This window comes from Centruroides vittatus, unplaced genomic scaffold, assembly GCF_030686945.1.
Source record: "Centruroides vittatus isolate TY-2023 unplaced genomic scaffold, ASM3068694v2 contig_786, whole genome shotgun sequence".
Lineage (NCBI taxonomy): Eukaryota > Metazoa > Arthropoda > Arachnida > Scorpiones > Buthidae > Centruroides > Centruroides vittatus.
In genome coordinates this window covers 318,316-342,220 of record NW_027122506.1, presented here as the reverse complement: position 1 = coordinate 342,220, position 23,905 = coordinate 318,316, and the positions used below count along the sequence as shown (strand labels likewise).

The following is a 23,905-nucleotide window of genomic DNA, read 5'->3' as shown; positions in this document are numbered from 1 at the left end:
ACCATATAAAGAAAAATTGATCTCTGATTAAATATTTAATAAAACTCGTAAGAGATTCAAGAACCAAAAAGAAAACAATGTTTTAAGCAAATATTAAATATTGTTTTTATAATAAATACTTCGATAGTTTTATATAAATCATATGGTTTTAAAGATATAATAAGTAAAGAATTAATTCTTAGTGAATTCCTATGGGAAGTTTCCTTTTCCAACTTTAAATTCCATCAGCGCAGTTGAATAAATAGGCTACGTCCTTAGATTTTTATACAGGAAAAGAATCATTCTTTCGTATTAGTAAAAATAAAGAATTTTATTGTAAAGATAATATTTCTTCTGAAATTTATTTTGCCCCCTTGTGATGACCGAGTGGATAAAAACCCTCGAACACCGGTAAGGAACGTTCATAAATTACGTACTCACCCACCCACTGTAACACTCCATAAAGCTGTCGCACGTGCCCACCCCCTAAATTACGTAATGCATATACTCGATCAACCCCCTTTAATTGTACTAAGGAATAATACACCACGTGGGGAGTACTAGACAGTACAGTACAAGTGCGGTACTGGCGCAAGGATTAAGACCGTAGCGTTACGTAACGTTACTGTAAACATCTCACCCCCTTCGTAACGCATTGTAATGATTACCTGCACGTAATTTAAGAAAAGCCCATTAGTTGGTCGCGAGTTCTCACCTGACCGACAGGTTTGCGCGTGAAGTTTTCCGGGTTTTCTACACGTGTAATACCTAAGTATAAATGCATTTTATATAGAAATTCCCTCTTAGAAAATCATCCACCTGTTGCTTTAACTTATCTCCCATTAAACCAATTAATTTAAATTCATTTTAGAAATGAAAGCCGATTATCTATTACGAATTTAAACGGCTTTTTAAATTTGAAATAATATGTATTTTGATTAATTAACTTCTTAAATATACTTTAAAAACAATTATTATTTAATTAAAACTCTTAAAATTTGTATATAAAAACTTGGCATTTCATTTATTCTAATCTCGCTTGTATTATATATTACATTAGAGACATTTTTAATCGATTTAATGTAATTTTTTAAAAGAATTTTCATAAAATTAATTAATAAACTGTAAATATATTCCGTAAAAACAATTTTTTTTTAATTTGTAATATTGATTAATATTTTGATAAGTTTTTTTTATGCCGTGGAATATATTTAGAAATTAATTAGTTTTCAATTCGTATTAAATTAAACTTGGAATTAATTCAACTTTGTTATTTAAAAAAAATAATAAAAAATAAATCTAAACTTAAGTTTCTTTAAAGAAAAATCTCTCCATTTTTAAACTTCCTGAAATAAAAATTGGCAAAAGTTCATTGGTAGAAAGCCAATTCAAATCTAACCAATCGATTGCGACGAACACGCGACGCACGCTCAAACGACAAAAATAGAAATTGAATAATTTTTTTTTTTTTAAAAAGAATTTAATTTAAAAAAATTTTATTCAATGGTTTTAAATTGCGTTCTATATTACATATTAATTGCTCATAAATTGCAATCAATTTCAATAAACAAAATGAAATTAATTAAGCTAACGGAAAGTTACAACGAACGTGATCGGTTAATTCAAAATTCAAATTTAACCAATCAGATTTAAATGCCGAAAAGATGTTATTTCAATTGCTTATTATTATTTTTTTTGAAAAATCGTTACAGCATATTAATATTTAAAATTTTTTCTTAATTTTTAACAGCTAAATATTTTTTTTCTAGCATTTTATATATTTTAAAAAGTGGTTACAATATATATATATAATTTTTTTAATATAAACAAATATTTAAAGCATCAAAAAATAATGTCGATCATACAAATAACAAATGAATTTTTATGTAATATTTTTTTATATATTTTTTTAGTAAATTTTTCAAGTAAAACATCGACAAGAAGAAATGTTAACATTCAAATACACCATCTAAACAAAATTGGATGAATAAAAATCACGTTTCTTTTGCTTTTTTTTTTTTTTTTGGCCAATGACAAATGGGAGAATGAAGAGAAAAAACAATCATTATATCAATGATATGTAATAAAATTCCAGAGGCATAATGTGCAACCTAGGGAGCATATAATGTCAACGCTTGAATGATCTTGGGATCATGTTTTGAGCCTTCTTTGAACTCTTCTAAGGACAATTTATTATCATGATTCTGAAAATAAAATAAAATAAATACGCTTATAAAATGATATAAGAGGTTAAAATACTTAATGCCAATAATTAAATATAATTAGAACTCCTTTTTGTTATTAGAGAATACCACGCCAGGACTTCAATCCTGTTGACATTATGAGTTAAAGGTAATGGAAAGAAGACTAAAGTCAATAGCACCTATTGCCAACTAATACAATTGGATAGATCTTTCTTGTCAAGTTACACAAGGTAATACATTTGCTGACGTCATTACCTTATCCAGTTGATCGAAAATCCTATCAACTCTCTGCCTGGGATTATCTTCTTCATTCTCAAATCTAGTTTGGGTACCCTATATTAAAAATTGATAATATTTACGTTACGAAAGGTGGGGTAATTTTTATTTTATAGTTTTATTCTATTTAACTTAATGCTATTTTACACTTGTAAACTATAATAGCTATCGAAGTCAACTTCAAATAAATTATTTTAAAAAATATATTTAAAAAAAGAAAAACAACAATTTAATCTGCACGACGGTTAATTTAAAATTCAAATTTAACCAATCAGATTTAAATGCCGAGAAATATATCTATATCAGTCATAATAATTGCTTATATTATAAAAATTTATTTTATAACATAAGTTAAATTGCCCAAATATATCGTTTAAATGTATATTTAAATTGTAAATGCTATTTTTTTAAACAAGTAAACATATTTATTTTAACAAAAAAATATATTTTATTTCTTTTCCTTTTCCTATTCTTTCGTCAAATAAAGAGAGAAAAGAGAAATAAAAAGAAAAAAAGTAACCGACACGATGATCGGTTAATTTAAAATTCAAATGTAACCAATCAGATTTAAATACAGGAAATTAAACGTATTTTCCATGGAAACAATTTTAATCATCGAAATATTTGTATATAACTCATCATAATTTAAAGTTAACGATAATTATGATGATTCATCTTTAAGAATTGTGATTTTTATTTAAATTATCATTTAAAAAAAACAATCGTAATTTTCTTTTTTGTTATTTATACAAAGCACTTTACTACATATCGATTTATGAAAGTATTTTTCTGTATACATCCACACTCTTTAAATAATACACGAAACTCGTGTAAATGATATTACGTTAGATTCAGAAAGCTATTTTTTTTCTTTTCTCTCCTATTTTTTTCAGCAATATTAAAGGTTTACAACTGTCTTTTTAACAATGAAAACTCACCAGCATCTGGTATATAGCGTCAACAATGCTATACATTTCTTCTCTCGTTATGTAACCATCATTATCGACATCATAAAGTTTAAAAGCCCCTTAATAAAAATACATATATATATATCAAAAGATAAAATTCATTTATAAATAATTCAATATATATATACATATATATAAAGTTATTTTTATTGAGATTTATTAAGGTTAAAAACTTAATTTTATTTAAGAAAAACCTTTGTATAAACTTGTTTATTTACTGTATTTACTTAAAATTGCATTTATTGTTAACAATTTATAAATGCTTTTATAGAAAAATTCTCTACTATGTTCTAAAAAAAAATATATATATATAATGTTTTCAACTGGTATAAAATCCTCCCTCCAAAAAGTATATTATGTAAACTTAGATATAAATGTATGGCTGCAGATATATACTTGTATATATGTGCAGCTCTCCCTCTCTCATATATATATATATATAGTGAGAGAGGAGAGAATGTAAGATTCTATGAAATTACACTTTTCTCTAAAGTCTCTAAAGTAAAAAGAAGAGAAAAAAACTCTGAAATAAAAGCAAAGAATTCTGTTTCTTATTTCAGCTGGAATCACCAGACCAAGACAACTCTTCCATATGTAGTGATTTGTGTTCATTTCTTAGAACAACTATATATATATATATATATATATATTGTTTTTCACTTTAAAACCTTCAGGAATTTACTTTTATTTATTTATTTTTTGTAATAAAAATTCAAAAATTCGAAGTTAATTTTTAAAAATAAAAAATAAAGTGTCGCCAAACATAAGATTTTATTATTTAAATTGAGAGAAAAATAATAATATTGTTTTGATTAGAGAAAATAAAATAAAATCCCTGGAACCAAATAATCTTTATGTTGTTAAATCTTCAGAAAAAATTTATTACTTTTAAAATAACTTTTTTATTGTCAAAGTGTTCTATACTTTTAAGATATTTTATAAACAAACAAAAGGATAAAATTTTAATTATTTATGAGTAAATAAACAGTAAAAAAATATATTGTAGAAATTTCAAATTTTAAAATATTTCTATAGTATTGAATTTTATTAAATTTTTTGCATTTTTTAAATTAATTTTTAATAAGTTTCAAATAGCATAAATTAAGAAAATATGCATCACACAGCCTTACTAACAATGCTTTAATGTATTTAATTATATAAGATAATTATCTAATTTTTTAAATTATAAATTAATCCCTTAAATGTTTTCATATGATACAGACTTACAGACTAATTTCTCTTCTAAACTGCCTCGGGATGTTACGGAAAGAGCACGAATGAACTCTTCGAATTCGATGGCACCATCCTAATGGAGAGTAACAACAAACTTTGTTCTTAATTACATCCACGGTTCAATCTTGTTAAGTTTAACAAGAAAGATAATGCTACTTAAGCAGAGATTAAATATTTTTAACAAAAGAGATTCTTAAAAGAGTAATCTTTTACCTGATTTTCATCAAAGACCTTAAAGACTAAAGATGCAAATTTGGAAGGATCACCCTGAGGGAAGAATTGTTTATATATTCGAAGAAATCCCTGCCAAAAAAAAAAAAAAGTAGTTTAAATATATATAAAATATGTTGATGAATTGTAAATTAAGTAGTATAAGATTTATCTTGTCAGAATCTTAAATATCTTTATAAAAGATCCTTTTTAATGTGACATGTTTTAATTAAATATATTGTGTCAGAACAATATACAAATGATTGATGGTGGAATCAATTGAGATCCATTGAGACTTTCAGAAATATAGAGTACTCACTCAAGGAAAACATTAATCGATTTGAACGAGGTGAATTCTTGCCAGGATAATATTTTTTTCCTTTTATTTTTTTATTTTTTTTGGTATATCATTTCTATTATTCCATTCAATTTCTTTTAATCCTTGACGTCAAACAATAGTACAAGAAATTCTTTTGGGAAAATTATGCGAACAAAACTCTTCTCTCCTACATTTTCTTGATTTAAACTTTAAATTACTTTTTAAAAAATTTCAAAAACTTTTTAAAATTTCAACTCACTTGTTCAGTAAGAAGGCCATTTGGACAATCTTTCAAAAAACCTTTATACCTGCAAAATTTAAAAATTATATATATATTTAACTTAATTAATATACTTCAATGTTAACTTTACTTCTTCAATTAAGTAAATTTTTTTAAAAAATAATGTAAAAAACAAGGTAAACTAACCATTGTCTAACTTCTTTTTCTGTAACTAAAAAGGGAAATTTAATTAATTTTAAAAGTTTGATTAAAATAAATTAATTAAGTAAAATATTCATTTATTTATGTATTTTTCTATTCAAAAATATATTCTAGAAGTGTGATATATTTATATAAAAACATACACCGAGACAATATAATATATTTATATTATAAATGTTTTTTCTTTTAGTATTTTAAAAATTATATAACATTTTCATATAGTTCTTATATCAGAAACCTTTTATAAATGTTTACATTAATTAAAAATTATACAGTTATAAATTACTGTAATTATAATTTATAATACAAAAAGGCTCAAATTTAACAGATTCTTTTAATATTTTAATAAGAAAATTTAATAATTTTTATATTAAATTAAATGTAACTTTACTGTAACATTATTTACCCAAACATTATCCATGTGACCAGTCAATAAGTCAAGATCAATGGGCCAATAACATTTGCAAATTCAATACTAAATCAAATTTTTACACATATAATACCATTCTTTCTGCTACTAAATACAGTAAAATATGTTAAAACATAAATTTTTTTTTACCATAATATTAAAATTAAATATATATATATTGTTTTTTAATTATAAAATAAATAACACTACATCTTATTCCTTGTTTTAATTTTAGCAAATATTTAACTTTTAACCCTCAAATTCTTAACAATAATTAATGATGAGAGTAAATTTTTTCCCCCCTCTTAACAAAAATGAATTAATTTTTTTGACAATTATACACTTCACATCTTTTAACATTATTGAAATAATGAAAATAAAAAAAAAGTACATTATTTTACAGGAGAAAATACAATTATTGATTGTTACTGTGTTTTTATAAGGAAGCTTTGTACGCCAGTAATTTACTTGCTTCACTGCTGGATCGATTCTGAATGGCTCCTCCTGTGCATCTGTTGAGAATCAAATCTCTTGGGATTCTTCATCCAAAGAGCTTGTCTATATAAGTTATGTTTGATTATCATTTTATTGATTTTCAAAAAAAAAAAAAAAAAATTCAAATAATATTACAACACCCTTTATATTTATTTTTTCCTGTTTAAAATATTTTAATAAATTTTTTTTTAAAGTTTTATCCATTTATTTAAATTATCTTTCTAATAATTCAAGCCTGATATCATCAATAATGTACAAGATTAAGTATATTCATCAATATCAATGAGTTTACAACTGAATCACTCAATGTCTTATAATATATTTTAAATCATAAAAAAATTAGAATTTTTAAATACCTTTTTATTATATTTTAAATAAATTTTATATAAAATAATAATAATAAATTATTTGCTGAATTTTTCTATTCTCTTACTGCTTGAGGAATAGATAATAATCTGCAATTAATATTGAATTATTGATGTGTTCCAATGAATATTTAATTAAATATTAATTGAATGATAGAAAATATTGATAATATAAAGGAATTAAAATGTGACTGCATTTAATTATCTTTCTTTACATTGATGATGTAGATAATGAATGATACTTTGATTATAATCATCAACTTAATTAGAAATTATGTAGAAAATAATGTAAAAAAAAAAAAGAAAGAAAAACAATTTATTTCTATATAAATTCTTATATTTATTAATCATTTAGTTACAAAAGCGAGTTTGTTTTGTATGTGTAATAAAAGAAATTATATTTAATTTTAATTAAGTAATTAAAATAAAACACACACAATTACTTAATTGAGTAAGTAAATATAAGAACAATTAAAAATAATTTTTTTAATTAATTTTAATTATTGAATCCTTATTTATTTAATAATATACATTCATGTATTTTAGTAATTCTATTCACATTTTTTCTTTTTCTTTTATGTATTGATATATATATCAATTTATTAAATTAATACCTTATTCTAGACATAAATAAAAGTATATTTTTAATTTTATTTTTTTAAATTATACAATATTTCCTGAATAGAATATTTGATGTGTTAACAATACAGAGGCTATTCACCCAAATAGCTTTAAAACTATAATTTAAATAATTAAAAAAAAAACAATTATATATTGAGCGAATTCAATGAAGAAAGAATGAATTAAATTGAATCGTGTGTTGAATCCTTCAACTTTAAATTTTTAATCAAGGTACACTTCTTCGCATGTGACACAGGACAATGCGATTTTTTAAATTTATTTTGCCTCTTTTTTCTAAAAAAAATCAAATTCCTAAGATCTATTGAATTTATTTAAACTTTAAAAATTAATTTTTAATTCGATTTTTGTATTTTTTCCCCTCCTTTAAAGTTGTATATTATATTATTTTTAAGAGAGAAACTCTCTGGCATTATCAGATCATTTACAAAATGGTATCTCTTGTGACAATCTCATATACCTTTGGAATTCTTAAATATGTTTACCATTTCTATTTTATTCTTTGAATTAAATAAAGATGGAATATTTAGAAATTAATCCGTCTCTTCGATAAAGTATCAAATGTTTTATTTATTTATCTTTTTTTCCCTCTTAATGCACCAGATATGCAAATTTCCAGCTCTTGCATATCATATGGTTTCCAGTTGGGTAACAATGCTTTCTGGTTTAATAAACACGTAAGTTATTGAAATTTTTCTGTTTTAACAGTTAATTCGATTGTTTCTATGTCATTTCCCGTAATTTGCCATTTTAATATACTTTACAACGGGTGTAAAAGTGCTGTTAGGATGACTGGTATATCTCGTTATATAAGTTCTTCCTTTAAATATTCTACTCGTGAATTTCTTTAAAATATTCGAAATTAAATTAAATATCGTCATATTTTAATTTTCCATTTTGTTTTTGAATTAAAACGGCGATTTAAAATAATGCTAAACTTTACAAAAATATAGTATCAAATGCTGTCATTTAATCTAGTTAAATGGAGATTTTCTCTTTAATAAATTCTAGTGTTTCTTCTGTGAAATTAATAAAGTTTGTTATTGTTCTACAAGATTGTTTACTTAATTTACTATTTCTAATATATTTAAATATTGATAATCGTTTATTTATCTTAATGCTTTTCGAGAATCATTAATGTTCCTCTGATGAAATGTTGCCATCTCGTATTACAATTCCATTAAGTTTGAAATTTTTGAAAGTATCAATTGCAAAACTTCAATTTTATTGCTAAATATAATATTTTTCTTGAAAGTTTTACGAGAAATTGATCCTTAGAAATTTGAAAGTGCGGGGGATCCTCGGGTCTGAGGCCCGAAAAACCGACGTCTGAGCCGGCCCTGATTTGTATAAATGTTTTCAATTGAGTAAATAAATACTAAATTGAAACTTCTTGTGACTTTATAACGCATGAGGCCTCGCTGTAACTCATAAATGCAGGCCCCAATCTGCTCGGGGTCTAATTTGCAAATAAGCTAAACATGTCTGTTATGACTTTATAGCTTAAGGCCTCACATTTTTATACGTATGGAGGAGAAAGGCCTGTCATATAATATAACTTAGGGCCACAAAAAGTTTAAGTCCAGCCCTGTAATAGCTAGAGGCCCTTAAGTTTACGTGTAAATCCGATAATAAAAACCGTGAAAAATTGAATTTATTTACAAATTTAAGCATTATTTTTTAAGTAAATTTATTGTATTATATTATTTTATAACATATTTACGCACGTAAATTATATTTTTAAACGTATTTAAATGGTAATAACAATTCTTTTCGTCACTATAGCTGTAAAATTCTAATTCTTGTAATACTTTTCTACACGTTCTCCAAGGTAACACCCCCTATAAAATTTCCATTTTATTCATGAGATAGAAGATAGCAACTTCTGATATTGAAGATTAATCCTTATTTCTTGATAATGTATCGAATATAGCATCCTATATAAAGATTTAAGCTCTTTATAGTCTTTACGACGCTTTCAGTGAGACCATTTAACACTTTCTGGTTAAAAAAAACAGCCTCCAGTTTACGAAAAAAATATATTTATATATTTTACCTTAAAAATAACAAATTCTTAATGATTATTTTATAAAAATGTAGCCAAGATATGAATTTTATTTTATTTTAATTTATTTTCACTAACAAGAATTGCTTCAAGCAGTTCTTAAATTATTGCAAATTGCATTTTAATATTTTCTCTGATGTATGCATAAATAAAATAAACTAAAAAAGTTAGTTTTACTCAATAATTCAAGCAATTTAGGTTTATTTTTAAATAAATAAATAAATAATAATGAATCTTAATCATATTTTCTTTAAGAAAAATCATCATCATCGTGCAAATATCCAGTTTTTCTGCTCTTCCTCTTCCTCTTCTCCCTCCTCTCCCTCCTCCTCCTCCTCCTCCTCCTCCTCCTCCTCCTCCTTCCTTCCTTCTTCATTAATGACATTTACTTTTATGAAATTAGGAACCAATATTTAGATTTAAAACTTTTTTATTATTATAATACAACCGACTTTTAATTGAATTATAAACCAAAATATGCTCCAGAATTAATTTTTTAATGATTCAAATAACTTAATTAATTTTTGAAAAATAAGCATAAATGAATATTAATTATAATCATAATTAAATTTAAAATTGGGATCACTTTTTTACAAATTTATCATACCTTTGTTTTTAATATTAATTTAACATGCATACTTAATTTACAGGTTATTTTTTGTATCATTTTAAAAATGTTAATTTTAATGTATAAAATATATTTTAATTGTAATTTTATGCTATTTTATAAGGAATTAATTATTTTTATTGAATTGACATGTATATAGTTTTACTTAATGGATTTCTCTTGTTTGATTACAGTAAATGTTATTTAGCTGTTTTGTAAGAGAATGGACATTTCTACTTTACGCAATTCGGAATTATTGTAACTAGGGTTTATATCCTAATAATTTATTTATTTATAATATGCTAGAGAGAGGGGTGAGACCTGAGCCAGAATTATGGACCCTCTACCCCCTCCTAACCATAAAAATACATGAAAAAAGCAAATAATAACAGATTTTTCATTACTTCTTACATACTTTTTTTTTTAATTAAAATACTGAATTTTGAGTTTGTCTTTGTTTGTGGCTTATTTATAATATAATATTTTTAAATTTTACAAGTCTCTGGTATTATAATAAGATTCAGGCCTTGAGAGAGAGAGACAACAGGTTAGCCAAGCTTCTCTCTGTTTGTGTTTGCTATAATATAATACAATATTTAAATATATTTAAACAGATACCTCTATAAATATTAATTAAATAAAATATTTAAAGTTAAATAAATATTAATCTATAAATAATTAAGTATCAACATTTAAATTTATCATCATCCCCTTTCATTTTCTATTCCATATTATAGAATAAAAGTGTTTATTTAATAAATTAACATAATATTTTACTGATTATAGGGTGTGTGTATATATATATATATATATATATTTTAACTTTGTGTTTTAAAAATTGTAATAAAATAAAACAAATTGCAAAGTCATAAAAGTGGCATGTTTGCAAAATTTACATGAACAAATTTGCATGCTAAATATATAAAAGTCTGATAATTAAACAGATTTATGCCAGGAAACTATAAAATAAAAGTGAAAATGGTTCATAAAGATTAAATACTTTCTGGAGAAAGTTAATCATTAACATCAAAGTGGATAGAATCAGCAATTTTCTCAGTAAAATGACTCATAAGAAAGTACAGTTAGATAAAATTTCAAAAAAAGTATTAGTGGAGTCATCATTATAAATATAGTAACAACAAACTATGACTAAAAATTTCTTACTGGTACTCATAAATTTCATCATGTCACAACAGCTGAATAACTAATAATAACAATTATATTTGTAAGAAGAAGAAGATTTTTTTTTAAAAAAAAAAGTGAAATATTTAATACAAAATAAAACACTTTAAAGAAGCTAAATGAATAATGATGTTAATCATAATTTCCATTAAATTAGTTAATGGCACCACTGAGCATAATTTAATAATGAAAGAAGTTACAAATAAGTTTAAATAGTGTAAATAACCTAACGTATTCACAATTAATCATTAATTAATTTTAGTAAATTAACTTTATTATTATTAATTTTTCTCTCTCTCTCTCTCTTCCTTTATCAGTTATAAATTGTAAAGAAAGTTTATCAGATTGTTCTTTTTTTTAACCTTTCTTATAAAGTCACTTGATTTATCTGGCCATCAAATTTAATTTACTGAATCTACACATGCTTTGAAGACAAAGATAAATCAATTTTTCATCCTTTAATTATCTAGTTCCTTTCACAAAGATGATAATTATTTTTGTGTACTCAAGACTAATCAAATTTTTATTTAAAACATTCTTTCTTTTTTTTAAGAAAAACTAAGAAAAAAATTACAGGAAATATATAAAATTTTTTAAAAACTTGTTTTATATTCTTGTATTTATGTAAAAACAATTTTAAAAATTAAAAAATAAAATTAAGTGATAGGAAGGAAAGGTAGGAAATGAGACTAGCCACACCTATAATGTTAAGGAAATGAATATTTGAAAGGCGTTCACTTCCTTTTTATAAGTAATGTTGTTGAATATTAATCATATAATAATTATACATTTAAATCAGGTCTGAGAAAGACTTGTTGTGTAAGAGTAATGTGACAATTCTTGAATAATACACCTTTGTTACATTTCTTCTATCCAATGCTTTAAATGCCATAACCACACACACATTGATTTTCCTCAATAACTGTAGTGTAATTACTAATTTTATCATAGAATATGCCAAAGTTTACATTTAATTCTAATTGAGAGGAACAACAAGAATTGATTGTGAAGCATAAAAGATAAGGTAACACTTTAAGTATACTACTAAGTATTTTTTAAACATTTCAAGCATATTTCTTCTGTTCATGAGTCAATGCAATGATAATGAATAACATATGGTAAGTGTCAAATGAGAAAATTGATTATTAATATTTAAAAAAGGCGAATACATTTAGATAATTAGCACATTTATTAACATCTTCCGAAGATCTGCATATTTAAAATGCCAATTTAATTATGTTTAGCAACGGAATGTCAGGGATTGACGTTGTGTTATTGGAGTTTGTTCTAGTGACTGTTTGTGTTTATCCTTTGCGAGTGTTTTCTTCGTGGAATGAACAGGAACCTTTGATAAGTTCCGCATCATTATTTTTCCTGTTTCTTTTAGCTGACGGATTTAGTCCGTTACATCAATCTGAATATCGTTATGGGAGTATATTTGCAAATTACAACTCTATAAGCGTAAAAGTAGTCTATTCACAAGAGTTTTTACTTGGTTCTTCATGGTTTAAGTCTGTATATTTACTATAAAGTATGTCGTATATTTTTATAATGGTTTGATGATAATTTGAATGAACGAAAACCCTTGTGCTATTCCTTTTTGGTAAGCCAACGAACGAGTATTTAAACTACGTAACTAGAACCTGCCAGCAGTGCCGTAACTAGGGCGGTGCCAGCGGTGCCCAGGCACAGGGCGTAGACCCTGGGGGGGAGCAGATATGACCTGGACCAAGTTTTGGGGCGTAGTTACAGATGCTCGCACCGGGCGCATAAAAGGCTAGTTACGGCGCTGCCTGCCAGTAGGTTCCACGGTAATACAGTATAAGCCAGTTCTGATCATTTTGAATGCACTCTAACATCATTTAGCATTAGATAATTGATAAAAATTGTTACTAAACACAATACTGTATTAAAGTAGAGCGTAGTGAACATGTTAATTATAATTTCACGTCGTCCGAAGTAAAAGTATGCAATCTAAAATGGCATTTTCTATGCCCGAAAACATAGCAAAAATAAACGAAGATGCAACGCAATAATTGAACCTCAATAACATTTTGTAGCTCACAAACTTCTAGCGAACTTCCACTATTTACCAAAAGTTGCTTTTGATCAGTCGTGATTCGCGTTTCCATCAAAAACAGTGACAGGAACAGCCGCCATTTTGAAAACGTACTCAGCGTACTACTACTACTACTTTTCCAGTTTCTCTGTATTATGAGGATGTAAGCAGCAATATCCCCGTTCAAAAATTACAAACATCAGTTTTGGGGACCTACGTGAACAGGTAGCCCCTTGCCTACTCGCCATAATTAACGTAACATAACTGTTTTATTAAGTTAGGTTGCGGTTAAGGTTTACTACAGGTTTATAGCCGTCTATAATTTGCCATATGACGTTAAGCATTATTTATATATATCAATAACGATAAGAGATAGCTACTTTATTTTAAAATATAGAAGAAAAATTATTTTAAATTCTCAGAAAATTAATTTTAATCTAAATTTCAAAGATGCCGGCAGACTCCAATATGGATACGTTGCTGAAGGTAACAGAAGACAAACTTGCAGTTATCTTTCTATAAAACAAATTAAGTATATCATAGAAATAAAATACATATATATAAGGCCGGTATGAAAAGTAACTATATTTAAAGTAAGCCTAAATTTTTTATGGTGTATTGAATTTCTATTGCTTGCTTTATGCAATGAAAGAATTACTATTTCTACAGATAAAAACCACCTGAAAAGTTATTTAAAATTTTTAAATTTATGAGCTCAGGGCACTTTGAAACGTCGAGAAATGCAAAAAAAATTTTGGGTTTTTTCCTATATACAGTATATGGATGTGTGTGGGGGGACATGATTTTGTTCATCCATTTCTAAGGTTAATAACTCTCCTGCCTATTGTCAAAATTTTCTGAAATTTTGCAATGAGATTTGTATTTTAGAGGCATTGATGCTATTAAATTTTGGTGGTTAAAGGTCGAGGGGTGGGTTGATAGAGGGGTTCACCTGTCGTATCTGGAGTGGGGTCAGACTTACTCGTTATTAGCAATAACAATTTACAATTAACTCATCTCGATCCTCAAAAGTTTTTTCGCCATTTTATAATAATTAATAATATATAGAAAGCTTTTTAAATAAAATCCTAATCAAATAGAAATTATGGTATTTATGGCTATTTTTATATTTAAACACCTTCACCTGTTTCTACACAATGCAATAATTTCTCCTAATGTATTAAGAATGAATTGAAATCGGTAAAAATTACACAAAAGTGCATCAGGAGAGTGAAAAGAAAAATGGTGAACACTACTTTTTTCTATCTTCAGCGATACATTTTTGGAAGAGATATCACTTTGTGCTCCTTCAGTCTCTCAATGGACGTCCACGTGTCCTAAACAGGAGTGTTGAAAAATATATTTGCACATTATTCACCGTTAGTTGATGCAATGTCCGCATCAGCAAAAGAAAAATCTACTTAACATCGCAATGCACATCTTAAGAAGGAATCAAGTCACGTAAGAAGAAATGCACACATATCTGATAAGATATCACCAGAGGACATAAACGAAATATGAACGTGCTTATCCTTTTGATATCATAATGACTACTACGTGATAAAACGATATGATATAACTTATATTTCTTTAAATTCGTATTAATAATTTTAGCAAATATATCTTCTTCAATCATGCCATTCGCTGTTAACTCACGATGTCTCCTTTCAATAATTAAAATATATATATATATATTGTTGCATATAAATAAAAGAACGTATCCACTAGTTAAACCTGCTAATAATTTATATTTTAAACCATTAATTATAACATTTTTATATTAAATTGGTTATTTTAATACAGGATTAATGATATGAGACGGAGGGCAATACGTGGCGATCTGCCAAGAGGGGTGCCTGCCGGGAGGATGCTGTGTGGGAAATTGGTCCCTATTTAGGTGTCAGGCACGTGAAAAAAATCCGGAAAACTCCACGCTACCAGTTTGTTAGTGAGGAGCGAACTCGCCAGCATTCAGTGGTTTTATATATTAGACTATTGGTGGGCTGTTTTAATACAGAGAAAGGTATCTTCAGTAAAGGTGAGCAGAATTGAATTTTACAATTCTTGTTTGTTTTTAATTATAATTCAGTTAGAAAAATCTAATTTATAATTAAAAACAAACAAGAATTTTAAATGATTTCATCGTAACTTACTTACAACAAGAGAAAATTGATAAAATGAATTTTTAAAAAAGACAACCTTTCCAATTGTATCCTCAAGTTTTGATATGTTATATGATGAATAACTAATACATATTATGACATTTCACAGATTTAACAGAATAACCTTTTATATATATTTTACAACGTTTTGAATTAACTTGGAAAATCCATGAGAATAAATTATTTGTTTTCTAGTTTAAATAATAAATGTTAGAAGCGGGATTAGTACGTCGGAAATAAATTTAATTTTATGGATCAAAACTGAATACTTCATGGAATTGCAATCAGATAAATTAATATTCGAATTTTCAAGTTGAGATATCAGACTGATATTCTGCTGGGTAATAAAATAACTTTGTAAGACCGCATTCTACTTGAGAGAATTTAAAAGGAATAACCAAAATCTGAACTGAAACAGGGCCAAGTCCATCGGAGTTTAGTGTCTTACATTGCGACTAATTTGCATATTTAATATGCCAAAAGTTTTTCTTGTCCTTTCAAATCCTCTATCGATTTATAAATTTGATTTATTGTAGCGAATTTTGAAACAAAACATATAAAAAAAAAATGAAAAGAAAAGAAAAATAAGAATATCCATAAATCATAATTTAAAATTTGGACATAGAAAACTTTTTCGAGAAATTCTTAAATCTTTGATGCCGAATTTTATGTCGTTAAAAGAATTATCAGACTTTATTATTCTAATAAGTTTTAAGATTTACAACAAAATGCATTTAATGAATGTTTTATAAAATCAAATTTTCGAGAATTTTTAAAAGCAAATTGACTGATTTATCCGTCTGAAAACTTATAATCTACTTCTACTATATAAACGAATAGGGAAGAAGAGGAGAAGGGAGAATCTTCTTCTCCCTCCTCCTCTTCCTTCTCTTCCTCCTCTCTTCATCCTTCTCTTTTAAAGAAGATTTGTAATCTTTACTATTGGCAGTGCCGGATTGCTCATTAGGCACGTAAGGATCCGGGTTTCGGGGTCTCAAAATTGAAAAAAAAATCTAGATTCTACAAAGCTTTAAGATTTACAACAAAATGCATTTAGTAAATTATGTTTTAAAACTAAAGTTTTATAGATTTTAAAAGATAATTAATTGATTTATCCAGGTGAAAATTCAATTTGCCATCTCTATATAAATAGAAGAGGAAGAGTTGTTTAATCTTCGGTGTTTTGAGCTAAAAACATTTTTAAAAAAACTATAGAACATATAAGCATATATGAAATTATCAATAAAATTACTTAGCTATCATCTTATATTCAGTGCCAAATTTCCTACTAGGCACGACCTAGGGACCCAGGACCCACCGGTGGACGAGTGGGTAAAACCACGAAACACACTGGTCGTGGGTTCGTGCCTCGCAAAAGGTTGGTCACGTGAAGTTTCCCATGTTTACTTCACGTTAGATCAATTACCTACGTTACAAATACGAATTTATAAGCTTTTATAGGCTTTGAAAGAGCAAATTCTTTATTTACAACGTAGAAAAGAAAGTATTTTTCTAAAAATTTTACGAAATAAATGTATTCTAAATAACACAGTTCAATTTATTTAGAAAAGAATAACATCTATAACCAAAGGAATATGTTCTCGGCAAACATATCTCGTATAAAGGAACATGTTTTTGTTGTTATTACATGAAGAGAAATAAGAGCACCATCTTATTCATACGTTCTTTATATATATAAAAAAGGTATCTTAAAAAAAAGGATATATTTAATATATATATATATATTATTATAGAAATATATATCTTGAAAATGAATTATATATATGCTAAACAAGATGTTTTGATAAAATAATAACGTATTACTTTCCAGGCTTTTGTGTATAACGAAGGAAAAGTATGGCGATTGGTCAAAAAAAGACCCCAGGACTCTGGGACTGAGAAACGTGGAGAAATGTAATAAAACATTCGGAGTTTTTTCTGTATACGTGTGTAAGGGCACAATTTTCTTAGCCAAATTTGATGCTTAATAACTCCCGGGCCATTCGTCGAAATTTTCTAAAGTTTTGCAAGGAGGTTTGTGTATTAGAGAAATTGATGCTGTTAAATTTTTGTTGTTAAAGGTCAAGCGGGTGGGGAGACACGGGGAGTCACGTGTGGTGTCTGGAATGGGGTAAATTAATGAAGACTTTATTCGTTATTAGTTAGCATTTACAGTTTTTTTTTTATTATTAAACTCATTTCTATCCTCAAAAGTTTTTTGTCATTTTATAATAATTAATAATATAAAAAGTATTTATTAAAAATAAAGTATCAAAACAGATGGCGCCACACGCAATTTTAACTTTTTAGTGGGAAAATTTACACAATTCGTTGCTGGATTTGCAAGTTGAATTTAGTGCTTCGCCCTTTTAATTTCATTTAAATTATTTGGTGAAGGGAAAGGGCCTGTATTATATTATAACTTAAACCCACAACAAGCCTAAATGTGGTCTTGAGTTAGGATTCTGCCTTTAGAGAATGCAAAAATTTAAGCTTTACTACTAAAAAAAAAACATGGTATTTAAGCATATTTAAGAAATAATAACATCTCTTTAATATAATTAAGAAAATTTGTTGTTGTTTATTCGTATAAAACGATTTTCTGCTGCTTTATTCGTACAATTTAACACTTTTCTTTACCCATTTAACCATTGCAATACACTCAAGAAAACAAAATGACGGATCAATTACAAGGATTAAGTATATTAAAATATAAATAATAATGCATTTTTTAATAACTGGATGTTTCTCAATTACAGTTTATAAAAGAAAATGTTCACTTATTTAAATTACAATAAAACTTGTCTAAAATGGAACCTTAATAAAACTGAAACCTGACTAAATAGGAAAAATTCTTAGGTAAAGCAACGAGCATTAACCAAGCCAATTTATCAAATATTTCATCTATTGGTTAATGTTACCTATGGTTCCAAAATGGCGGCTCGTCTCTGATTCCAGCAAATAGAAGAAAGGAAAAAGTGGAGACGCATGTTCTAACCTAACCTAACCTATTCTAATAAATTACCATAATTATTACCAACAAAATTATTAGAATAGGTTAGGTTAGAATGTGCACCTCCACTGTTTCCTTTCTTCTATTTGCTGGAATCAGAGACGAGCCGCCATTTTGGAACCATAGATAACATTAACCCATCTATTAGCAATATTACTTACAAACTGTAGCGGATGGGCCCCTGGGCATAAAAGATTGGGGCCACTCTATATAATTTGACATCGTAACGTCTAATTGTAAGCATACAGCTATTTGCAATTAATGATGATCAATTGTAACTGTGAAATTGCTTTATTTTTTCCAACTTACTCTCTTGAGTAAGAGTTATGGAACACAGATCTATATATTATAAATATTTTACTAAATGAAGTAAGTCTGCATTTATAACTCATCAATGCATTTAAAATTTTAATTAAAATTGCTTATTTAATGGTAAACAAAGGATTTTCACGTGTCAAAAGGGCCGGCTCAGGCATCGATTTTTTAGGGTCTCGGAGGAGCCCGCACTTTTAAATTTCCACGAAAAATTTTTTTTTTTTTTTTTGAGGATATATTTTAGGGCCCCGCAAAATTCGAGCCGGTCCCTGAGATCGGGGCATAATTAAAATGTAATTTTAACGAGATAAATGTTGAAAATGTTTTTAAAAAATGCATGCCATAAAATTATATTTCAGTTCTTTAATTAGGATTAGAGAGATTTTCTAAATTACCATAAAATGAATTGGTTTTCTCTTCCATATATATAAATAATATATATATATATATATATAAGAGAAGCGCTGAATTTACCTTTCAGCTTTATTTAGTAGTCAATGGTCAACATCATCGCATCCGGTTACCAAGGTAACCATCCGTTCAATTTTAATTTCGTCATATCATTTATCACTTCATGATTGGTCGAAACGGAATGCTTCGCTGTGATAAGTTAAATTTAAAATTTGAATTTCTGACATGGTGACCGTTTTTTTTTTTTTTTAAGCGGTTCTTAACATCTTTAAACATCCGATAAGCAATTTGATTTCTAATTACCAAGTAAATAAATATAAAAAAAATTTAGTGTAAATTTTCTTATTTCGATTATCCGTACTAATCGAAAGATTTGACGAACCGGAAAATCGATTTAACGGATGATGGAATGTGATGATTGTAATGGATTCAAGAGGGAATAACGTTTATAATTTAAATAAATTTATATTTATTAATTTATCTTTAAGCCAAATTAATAATTACACACTTATTTAATAAGGCTTCATTTAGATAAACATGTCTTAGCTCTCCGGAAATATTTATCTTAGGTTAATTGTGATGAAATTATAATGTAAAAGTTTACAATTTTAAAGGAGAAAAAAAATATAGATTTATTTTATAAAATTGCATAAAATATGAGAATATTCTCTTAAATAAAAAGAATTATTTAATTACATTCATGTAACAAACACTGCAATATGATTGTGGTGTTTGTGTTTATGCCTAGATTATTATAAATATTGGGCAAAAATAACATTTAAAAATGGAATTTCTAACGTTATAAAATGCTGGAAGGCATTAAATTTTAATAATGTTTGACATTAATATAAAAGTTTAAGTAAATATTTATCCATTATTTCATACCAAGGCGGGTATCGGTGTGGCGAACTTCACTGTTTAATTTAATAAATAGTTAGTGAAATGCTTATGTTTATGTTTATTTGTGAAATTTATAAATGTTTTCTATTTTTTTAATAAAAAAAACCTACGTTTATAGCAGGGGAAATAAAGAAATCCATTGATTTGTAAGGAATAAAGTCGTTCAATAAAGCAATCAGAATAATAGTAGCGAATGATGCTGAAACCAAAAGCATCGATCTGTTGTATGTGATGGAATTTTAAAAAAAGAACAATTCGAGATAATTTATCAATGCTACTATGGTAACAAAGATTCATTTCAGTAAAAAAAAAATGGCGTACGTACATCCTATAGGGACGAATATATATTTATTTTCTTATATTTTATTAGTAAACTATACGCGAAAATCAACGAAAGTTTTCAAACTTTATTCCCTTTTTTACTGTTACTTTTTTTACTTTTTATATTTGTCGTGTTTATGTGCCCAACATGGGAATTTTATCAAAACGTGACAATAATAACAAGAGAAGACTTTATAAGCAACCATCCCATTGCCGTGAGTCTACTAGAAAATTATCCGTACGGAATACTTAAGCTTATATTTTATGAACCCTTGCGAATAGTACTTTAATATTATATATACATATAAGTTAATATAAACGAGATATTAATGCTTTAATATATATATATATTAATATTTTAAAATTATTTTAACGTTTAAATTTAATTTTCTTCGCCAAAAAAAAAAAAAAAAAAAAAATTAAAAAGGAAAAAATCGTTATAGAAAACGACCGTTAGAGGGAAAAATCGTTTAATCGGTTTTTAAAATTTCGAATTTCAACCAATCAAATGAATCGTTTTCGTTTTAAATTTATTTTTTGAATTTTTAAAAATTTAATTCGCCTTTTTGCCGTAAGTAATTAACGAATTAATCACTCGAGACTCATTTTAATAATTTGCGTTAATTTATACATCCGATCCTGTGGTGGACGGATATATATATATTTTTTTTTAAACTTTAAATTTATATTATCACGTGACATTTAAAAATGGAAATTAGTAAAAAATAATTTAATAGAAAAATGTAAAAATTCAATAAATGCCACTTAACATTTTAAAAAATTAACAATAGAAAAAAATTTTTTTTGTTGGTAATTATACGATATTTAAATTATTATTTGGGCGTTTCCTTAATATTCAGGAAAGGGGCTTCTTGAGAAGATCATTACATAAAAGGCATATCATTAATAAATAGAAAGTGACAGACAAGAAGGCACCACTTGTCAGATTAGTAACCTGGCATGCCATAAGTTGTCATTAACGAGAACTAATTTATAGAGGGAAAGAAAAAAATCAATTCTGATCGAATTTTTAACGTAATAATAATTCTATTTATTGATAAAAATCTAGAATTTTCTTACGGATTTTATTTTCAAAGTACTCGTTCAGGTGGCAGTAAGCCAAATAATATAAGTATTTGACATGTAGATCGAACTGAAAACTTTTTTCTTCTTCTTCTCCTTCCTACGCTTTCACTCTCTTTGGTATTTAACTTAGTTTAAGAAATCAAATTTATTTTAAGAAATACAAAAAAAAACAATAAATATTTTACATAAAGAGATTTCTTAATATTATAATGCTTCCTATATTGAGAATATTCCTTTAAAAATACTTTCGTCCAGCATAAAGATGAAATCGGTGACTCGTTATATAGTACTGTACATCAGTGACTAGTTATATAGCTTTACGGGGCCCAGGCAATTTTGAATTAAGAAGACCCATATATAGTACAGACATTTTACTTCAGGGGAATATAAAAGACTGGTTTGAGGTCCCCTGTTATTGGGGATCTCAAGCAATTGCTCTTTTTGTCCATAGGATAACGCGCTAATGCGTACAGTAGTAATATAAATTAATATTTTAAAATGTATAATAATAATAATTTAAAATAGATTTATACGTGTATATAAAGTTGCAGGAGGAATGATTTTACAATCGTGTCAAATGTCTATATATTACCAGCCAACCATTTATGCCCTTTATGGCGAGGAATCTGTGGCAATTTACTTAATGGGACGAGACAAGCTGTACAACGTCAAGCAGTCTGGAAATCTAGCGCAACAACTTTTCTTTCCTTCGTGATACAACTATCTAAATTTCTTTCGTATGGTGTCCTTTACTGTAAATTACACATTACCATAGATATAAATATGTCTGGCATGATATTAATTATCATTAAAAGATATAAGCCAAACTGAAATTTCGTGTAACGTCATCCCTGAGGAGGAAAGAAGTTGAAAAAGTCATTTAGATTCGAGAAGTGTTGAGGATTGATAAAGGAGGTTTTTATCGCCATTTTTTAATATTATATTATTAATTATTAATACCTGTAATATTAATGATTTATCCGCAGAGTTTGTAATCATCGGATCGCGGGTTAAATAAACTGATTTTGTTAATTCCTGCTTGACCTAGTTGTAGGAGATCCTAATGTAAATATCCGGAAAGGCAACTTTTAATGGCAAGATTCGCGGCTCTATAATTATAGAAAGTGTATAAAATATATAAAAATCACATTTATAATCTCCTATTTGTAAGAGTTTTATGTCCTAATGAAATTTTATGCACGTTATTTTTTTATGCCGCTATAAATAAGTGAAATTACTTAAAGAGGATGCTACATAACAGATGGCAAGTATCAATTTTGATATAAATCAGGCGTAAATTAGATAAATCTCAGCTTGAATCTCGTTAAATCTTGAATCTTTTAAGTCGAATCTATACGCTGGGTAGGCATAAAACCTTCGTTTAATTAAGCGGTAAATGCTAATCGACTAAGAATTAAAATGAATGACTGTTATTATAGAATCGATCTAATTATATACATCTTTAAAGTTAAGGTGGATCTAAGTTTTAATAATGTTTAAAGCCATGGAAGCGATATTTATGGTAATGATATTTTAAACATTCACGCTGCGTTATGATGCTAATAAAGGACATAGAAAATGTGAATATGTTCTTAATGAGCTTTATCAAAATAGCTTCCATTATGAAGAAAATGTTTAATTTAATTACATCTTTCCCCCTAAAAAGTACGATTAAAAAATGATTTTTTCTCAAATACCCCGACGTAAAAAAAATATCCGAGCGCTTCGTAAGTATCTTAACACACGTAATAAGTTTAACAAATGATTTTTTTATTTAATAAAAAAAAGATAAACAGATAAAATTCGATACGATATAAGCTAAATATGGCGACAAGATTGGACAATCTTCAGTTGTCAAAAGGTAAAAAAAAAAAAAAAAAAATCCCCTCCGTAGATATAATAAGATAAGTAATATAAAGTTTGGATGATATTACTTACAGTAGGTTTCTTTGGCTAATTTAGCCACTACTTCCGTCTTCAATTTACTATTTCCTTTACCCATAAGTATCGAGGGGTGGGCTTGGATGAAAGGACACAACCAGCATCACACGCAGACATCGGACGCAGCCTGAACAGTAAGCGCAAAATTCGCTCACTAGGTCTCACATCCCATCATGCTTAGCGAGAGTATCGACTATTGAGTGCTAGTCAGAATTTTTCAAACGTTTTACTGTTAGGTTATCACATGAAGGATGCTGCAGAATATGATCACGATTTTCTCTTTGCTCTTTATTAATCTCTTCTT

The 23,905-nt window shown here is 26.8% G+C and overlaps 1 protein-coding gene across 1 annotated transcript; it reads right to left on the bottom strand.

Annotated features, from left to right (window-relative positions):
- Nucleotides 1-1,437: 1,437 nt before the first annotated feature.
- On the bottom strand, nucleotides 1,438-23,737 carry LOC136981642 (frequenin-2-like). The gene is made up of 8 exons (XM_067277973.1): nucleotides 23,599-23,737; nucleotides 5,617-5,641; nucleotides 5,449-5,497; nucleotides 4,874-4,963; nucleotides 4,655-4,733; nucleotides 3,398-3,486; nucleotides 2,439-2,516; nucleotides 1,438-2,183 (listed from the first exon to the last, which is right to left on the bottom strand). Exons 1-8 carry the CDS (start codon nucleotides 23,660-23,662, stop codon nucleotides 2,091-2,093), a joined length of 567 nt encoding a protein of 188 aa, XP_067134074.1. The 5' UTR covers nucleotides 23,663-23,737; the 3' UTR covers nucleotides 1,438-2,090.
- Nucleotides 23,738-23,905: the final 168 nt, after the last annotated feature.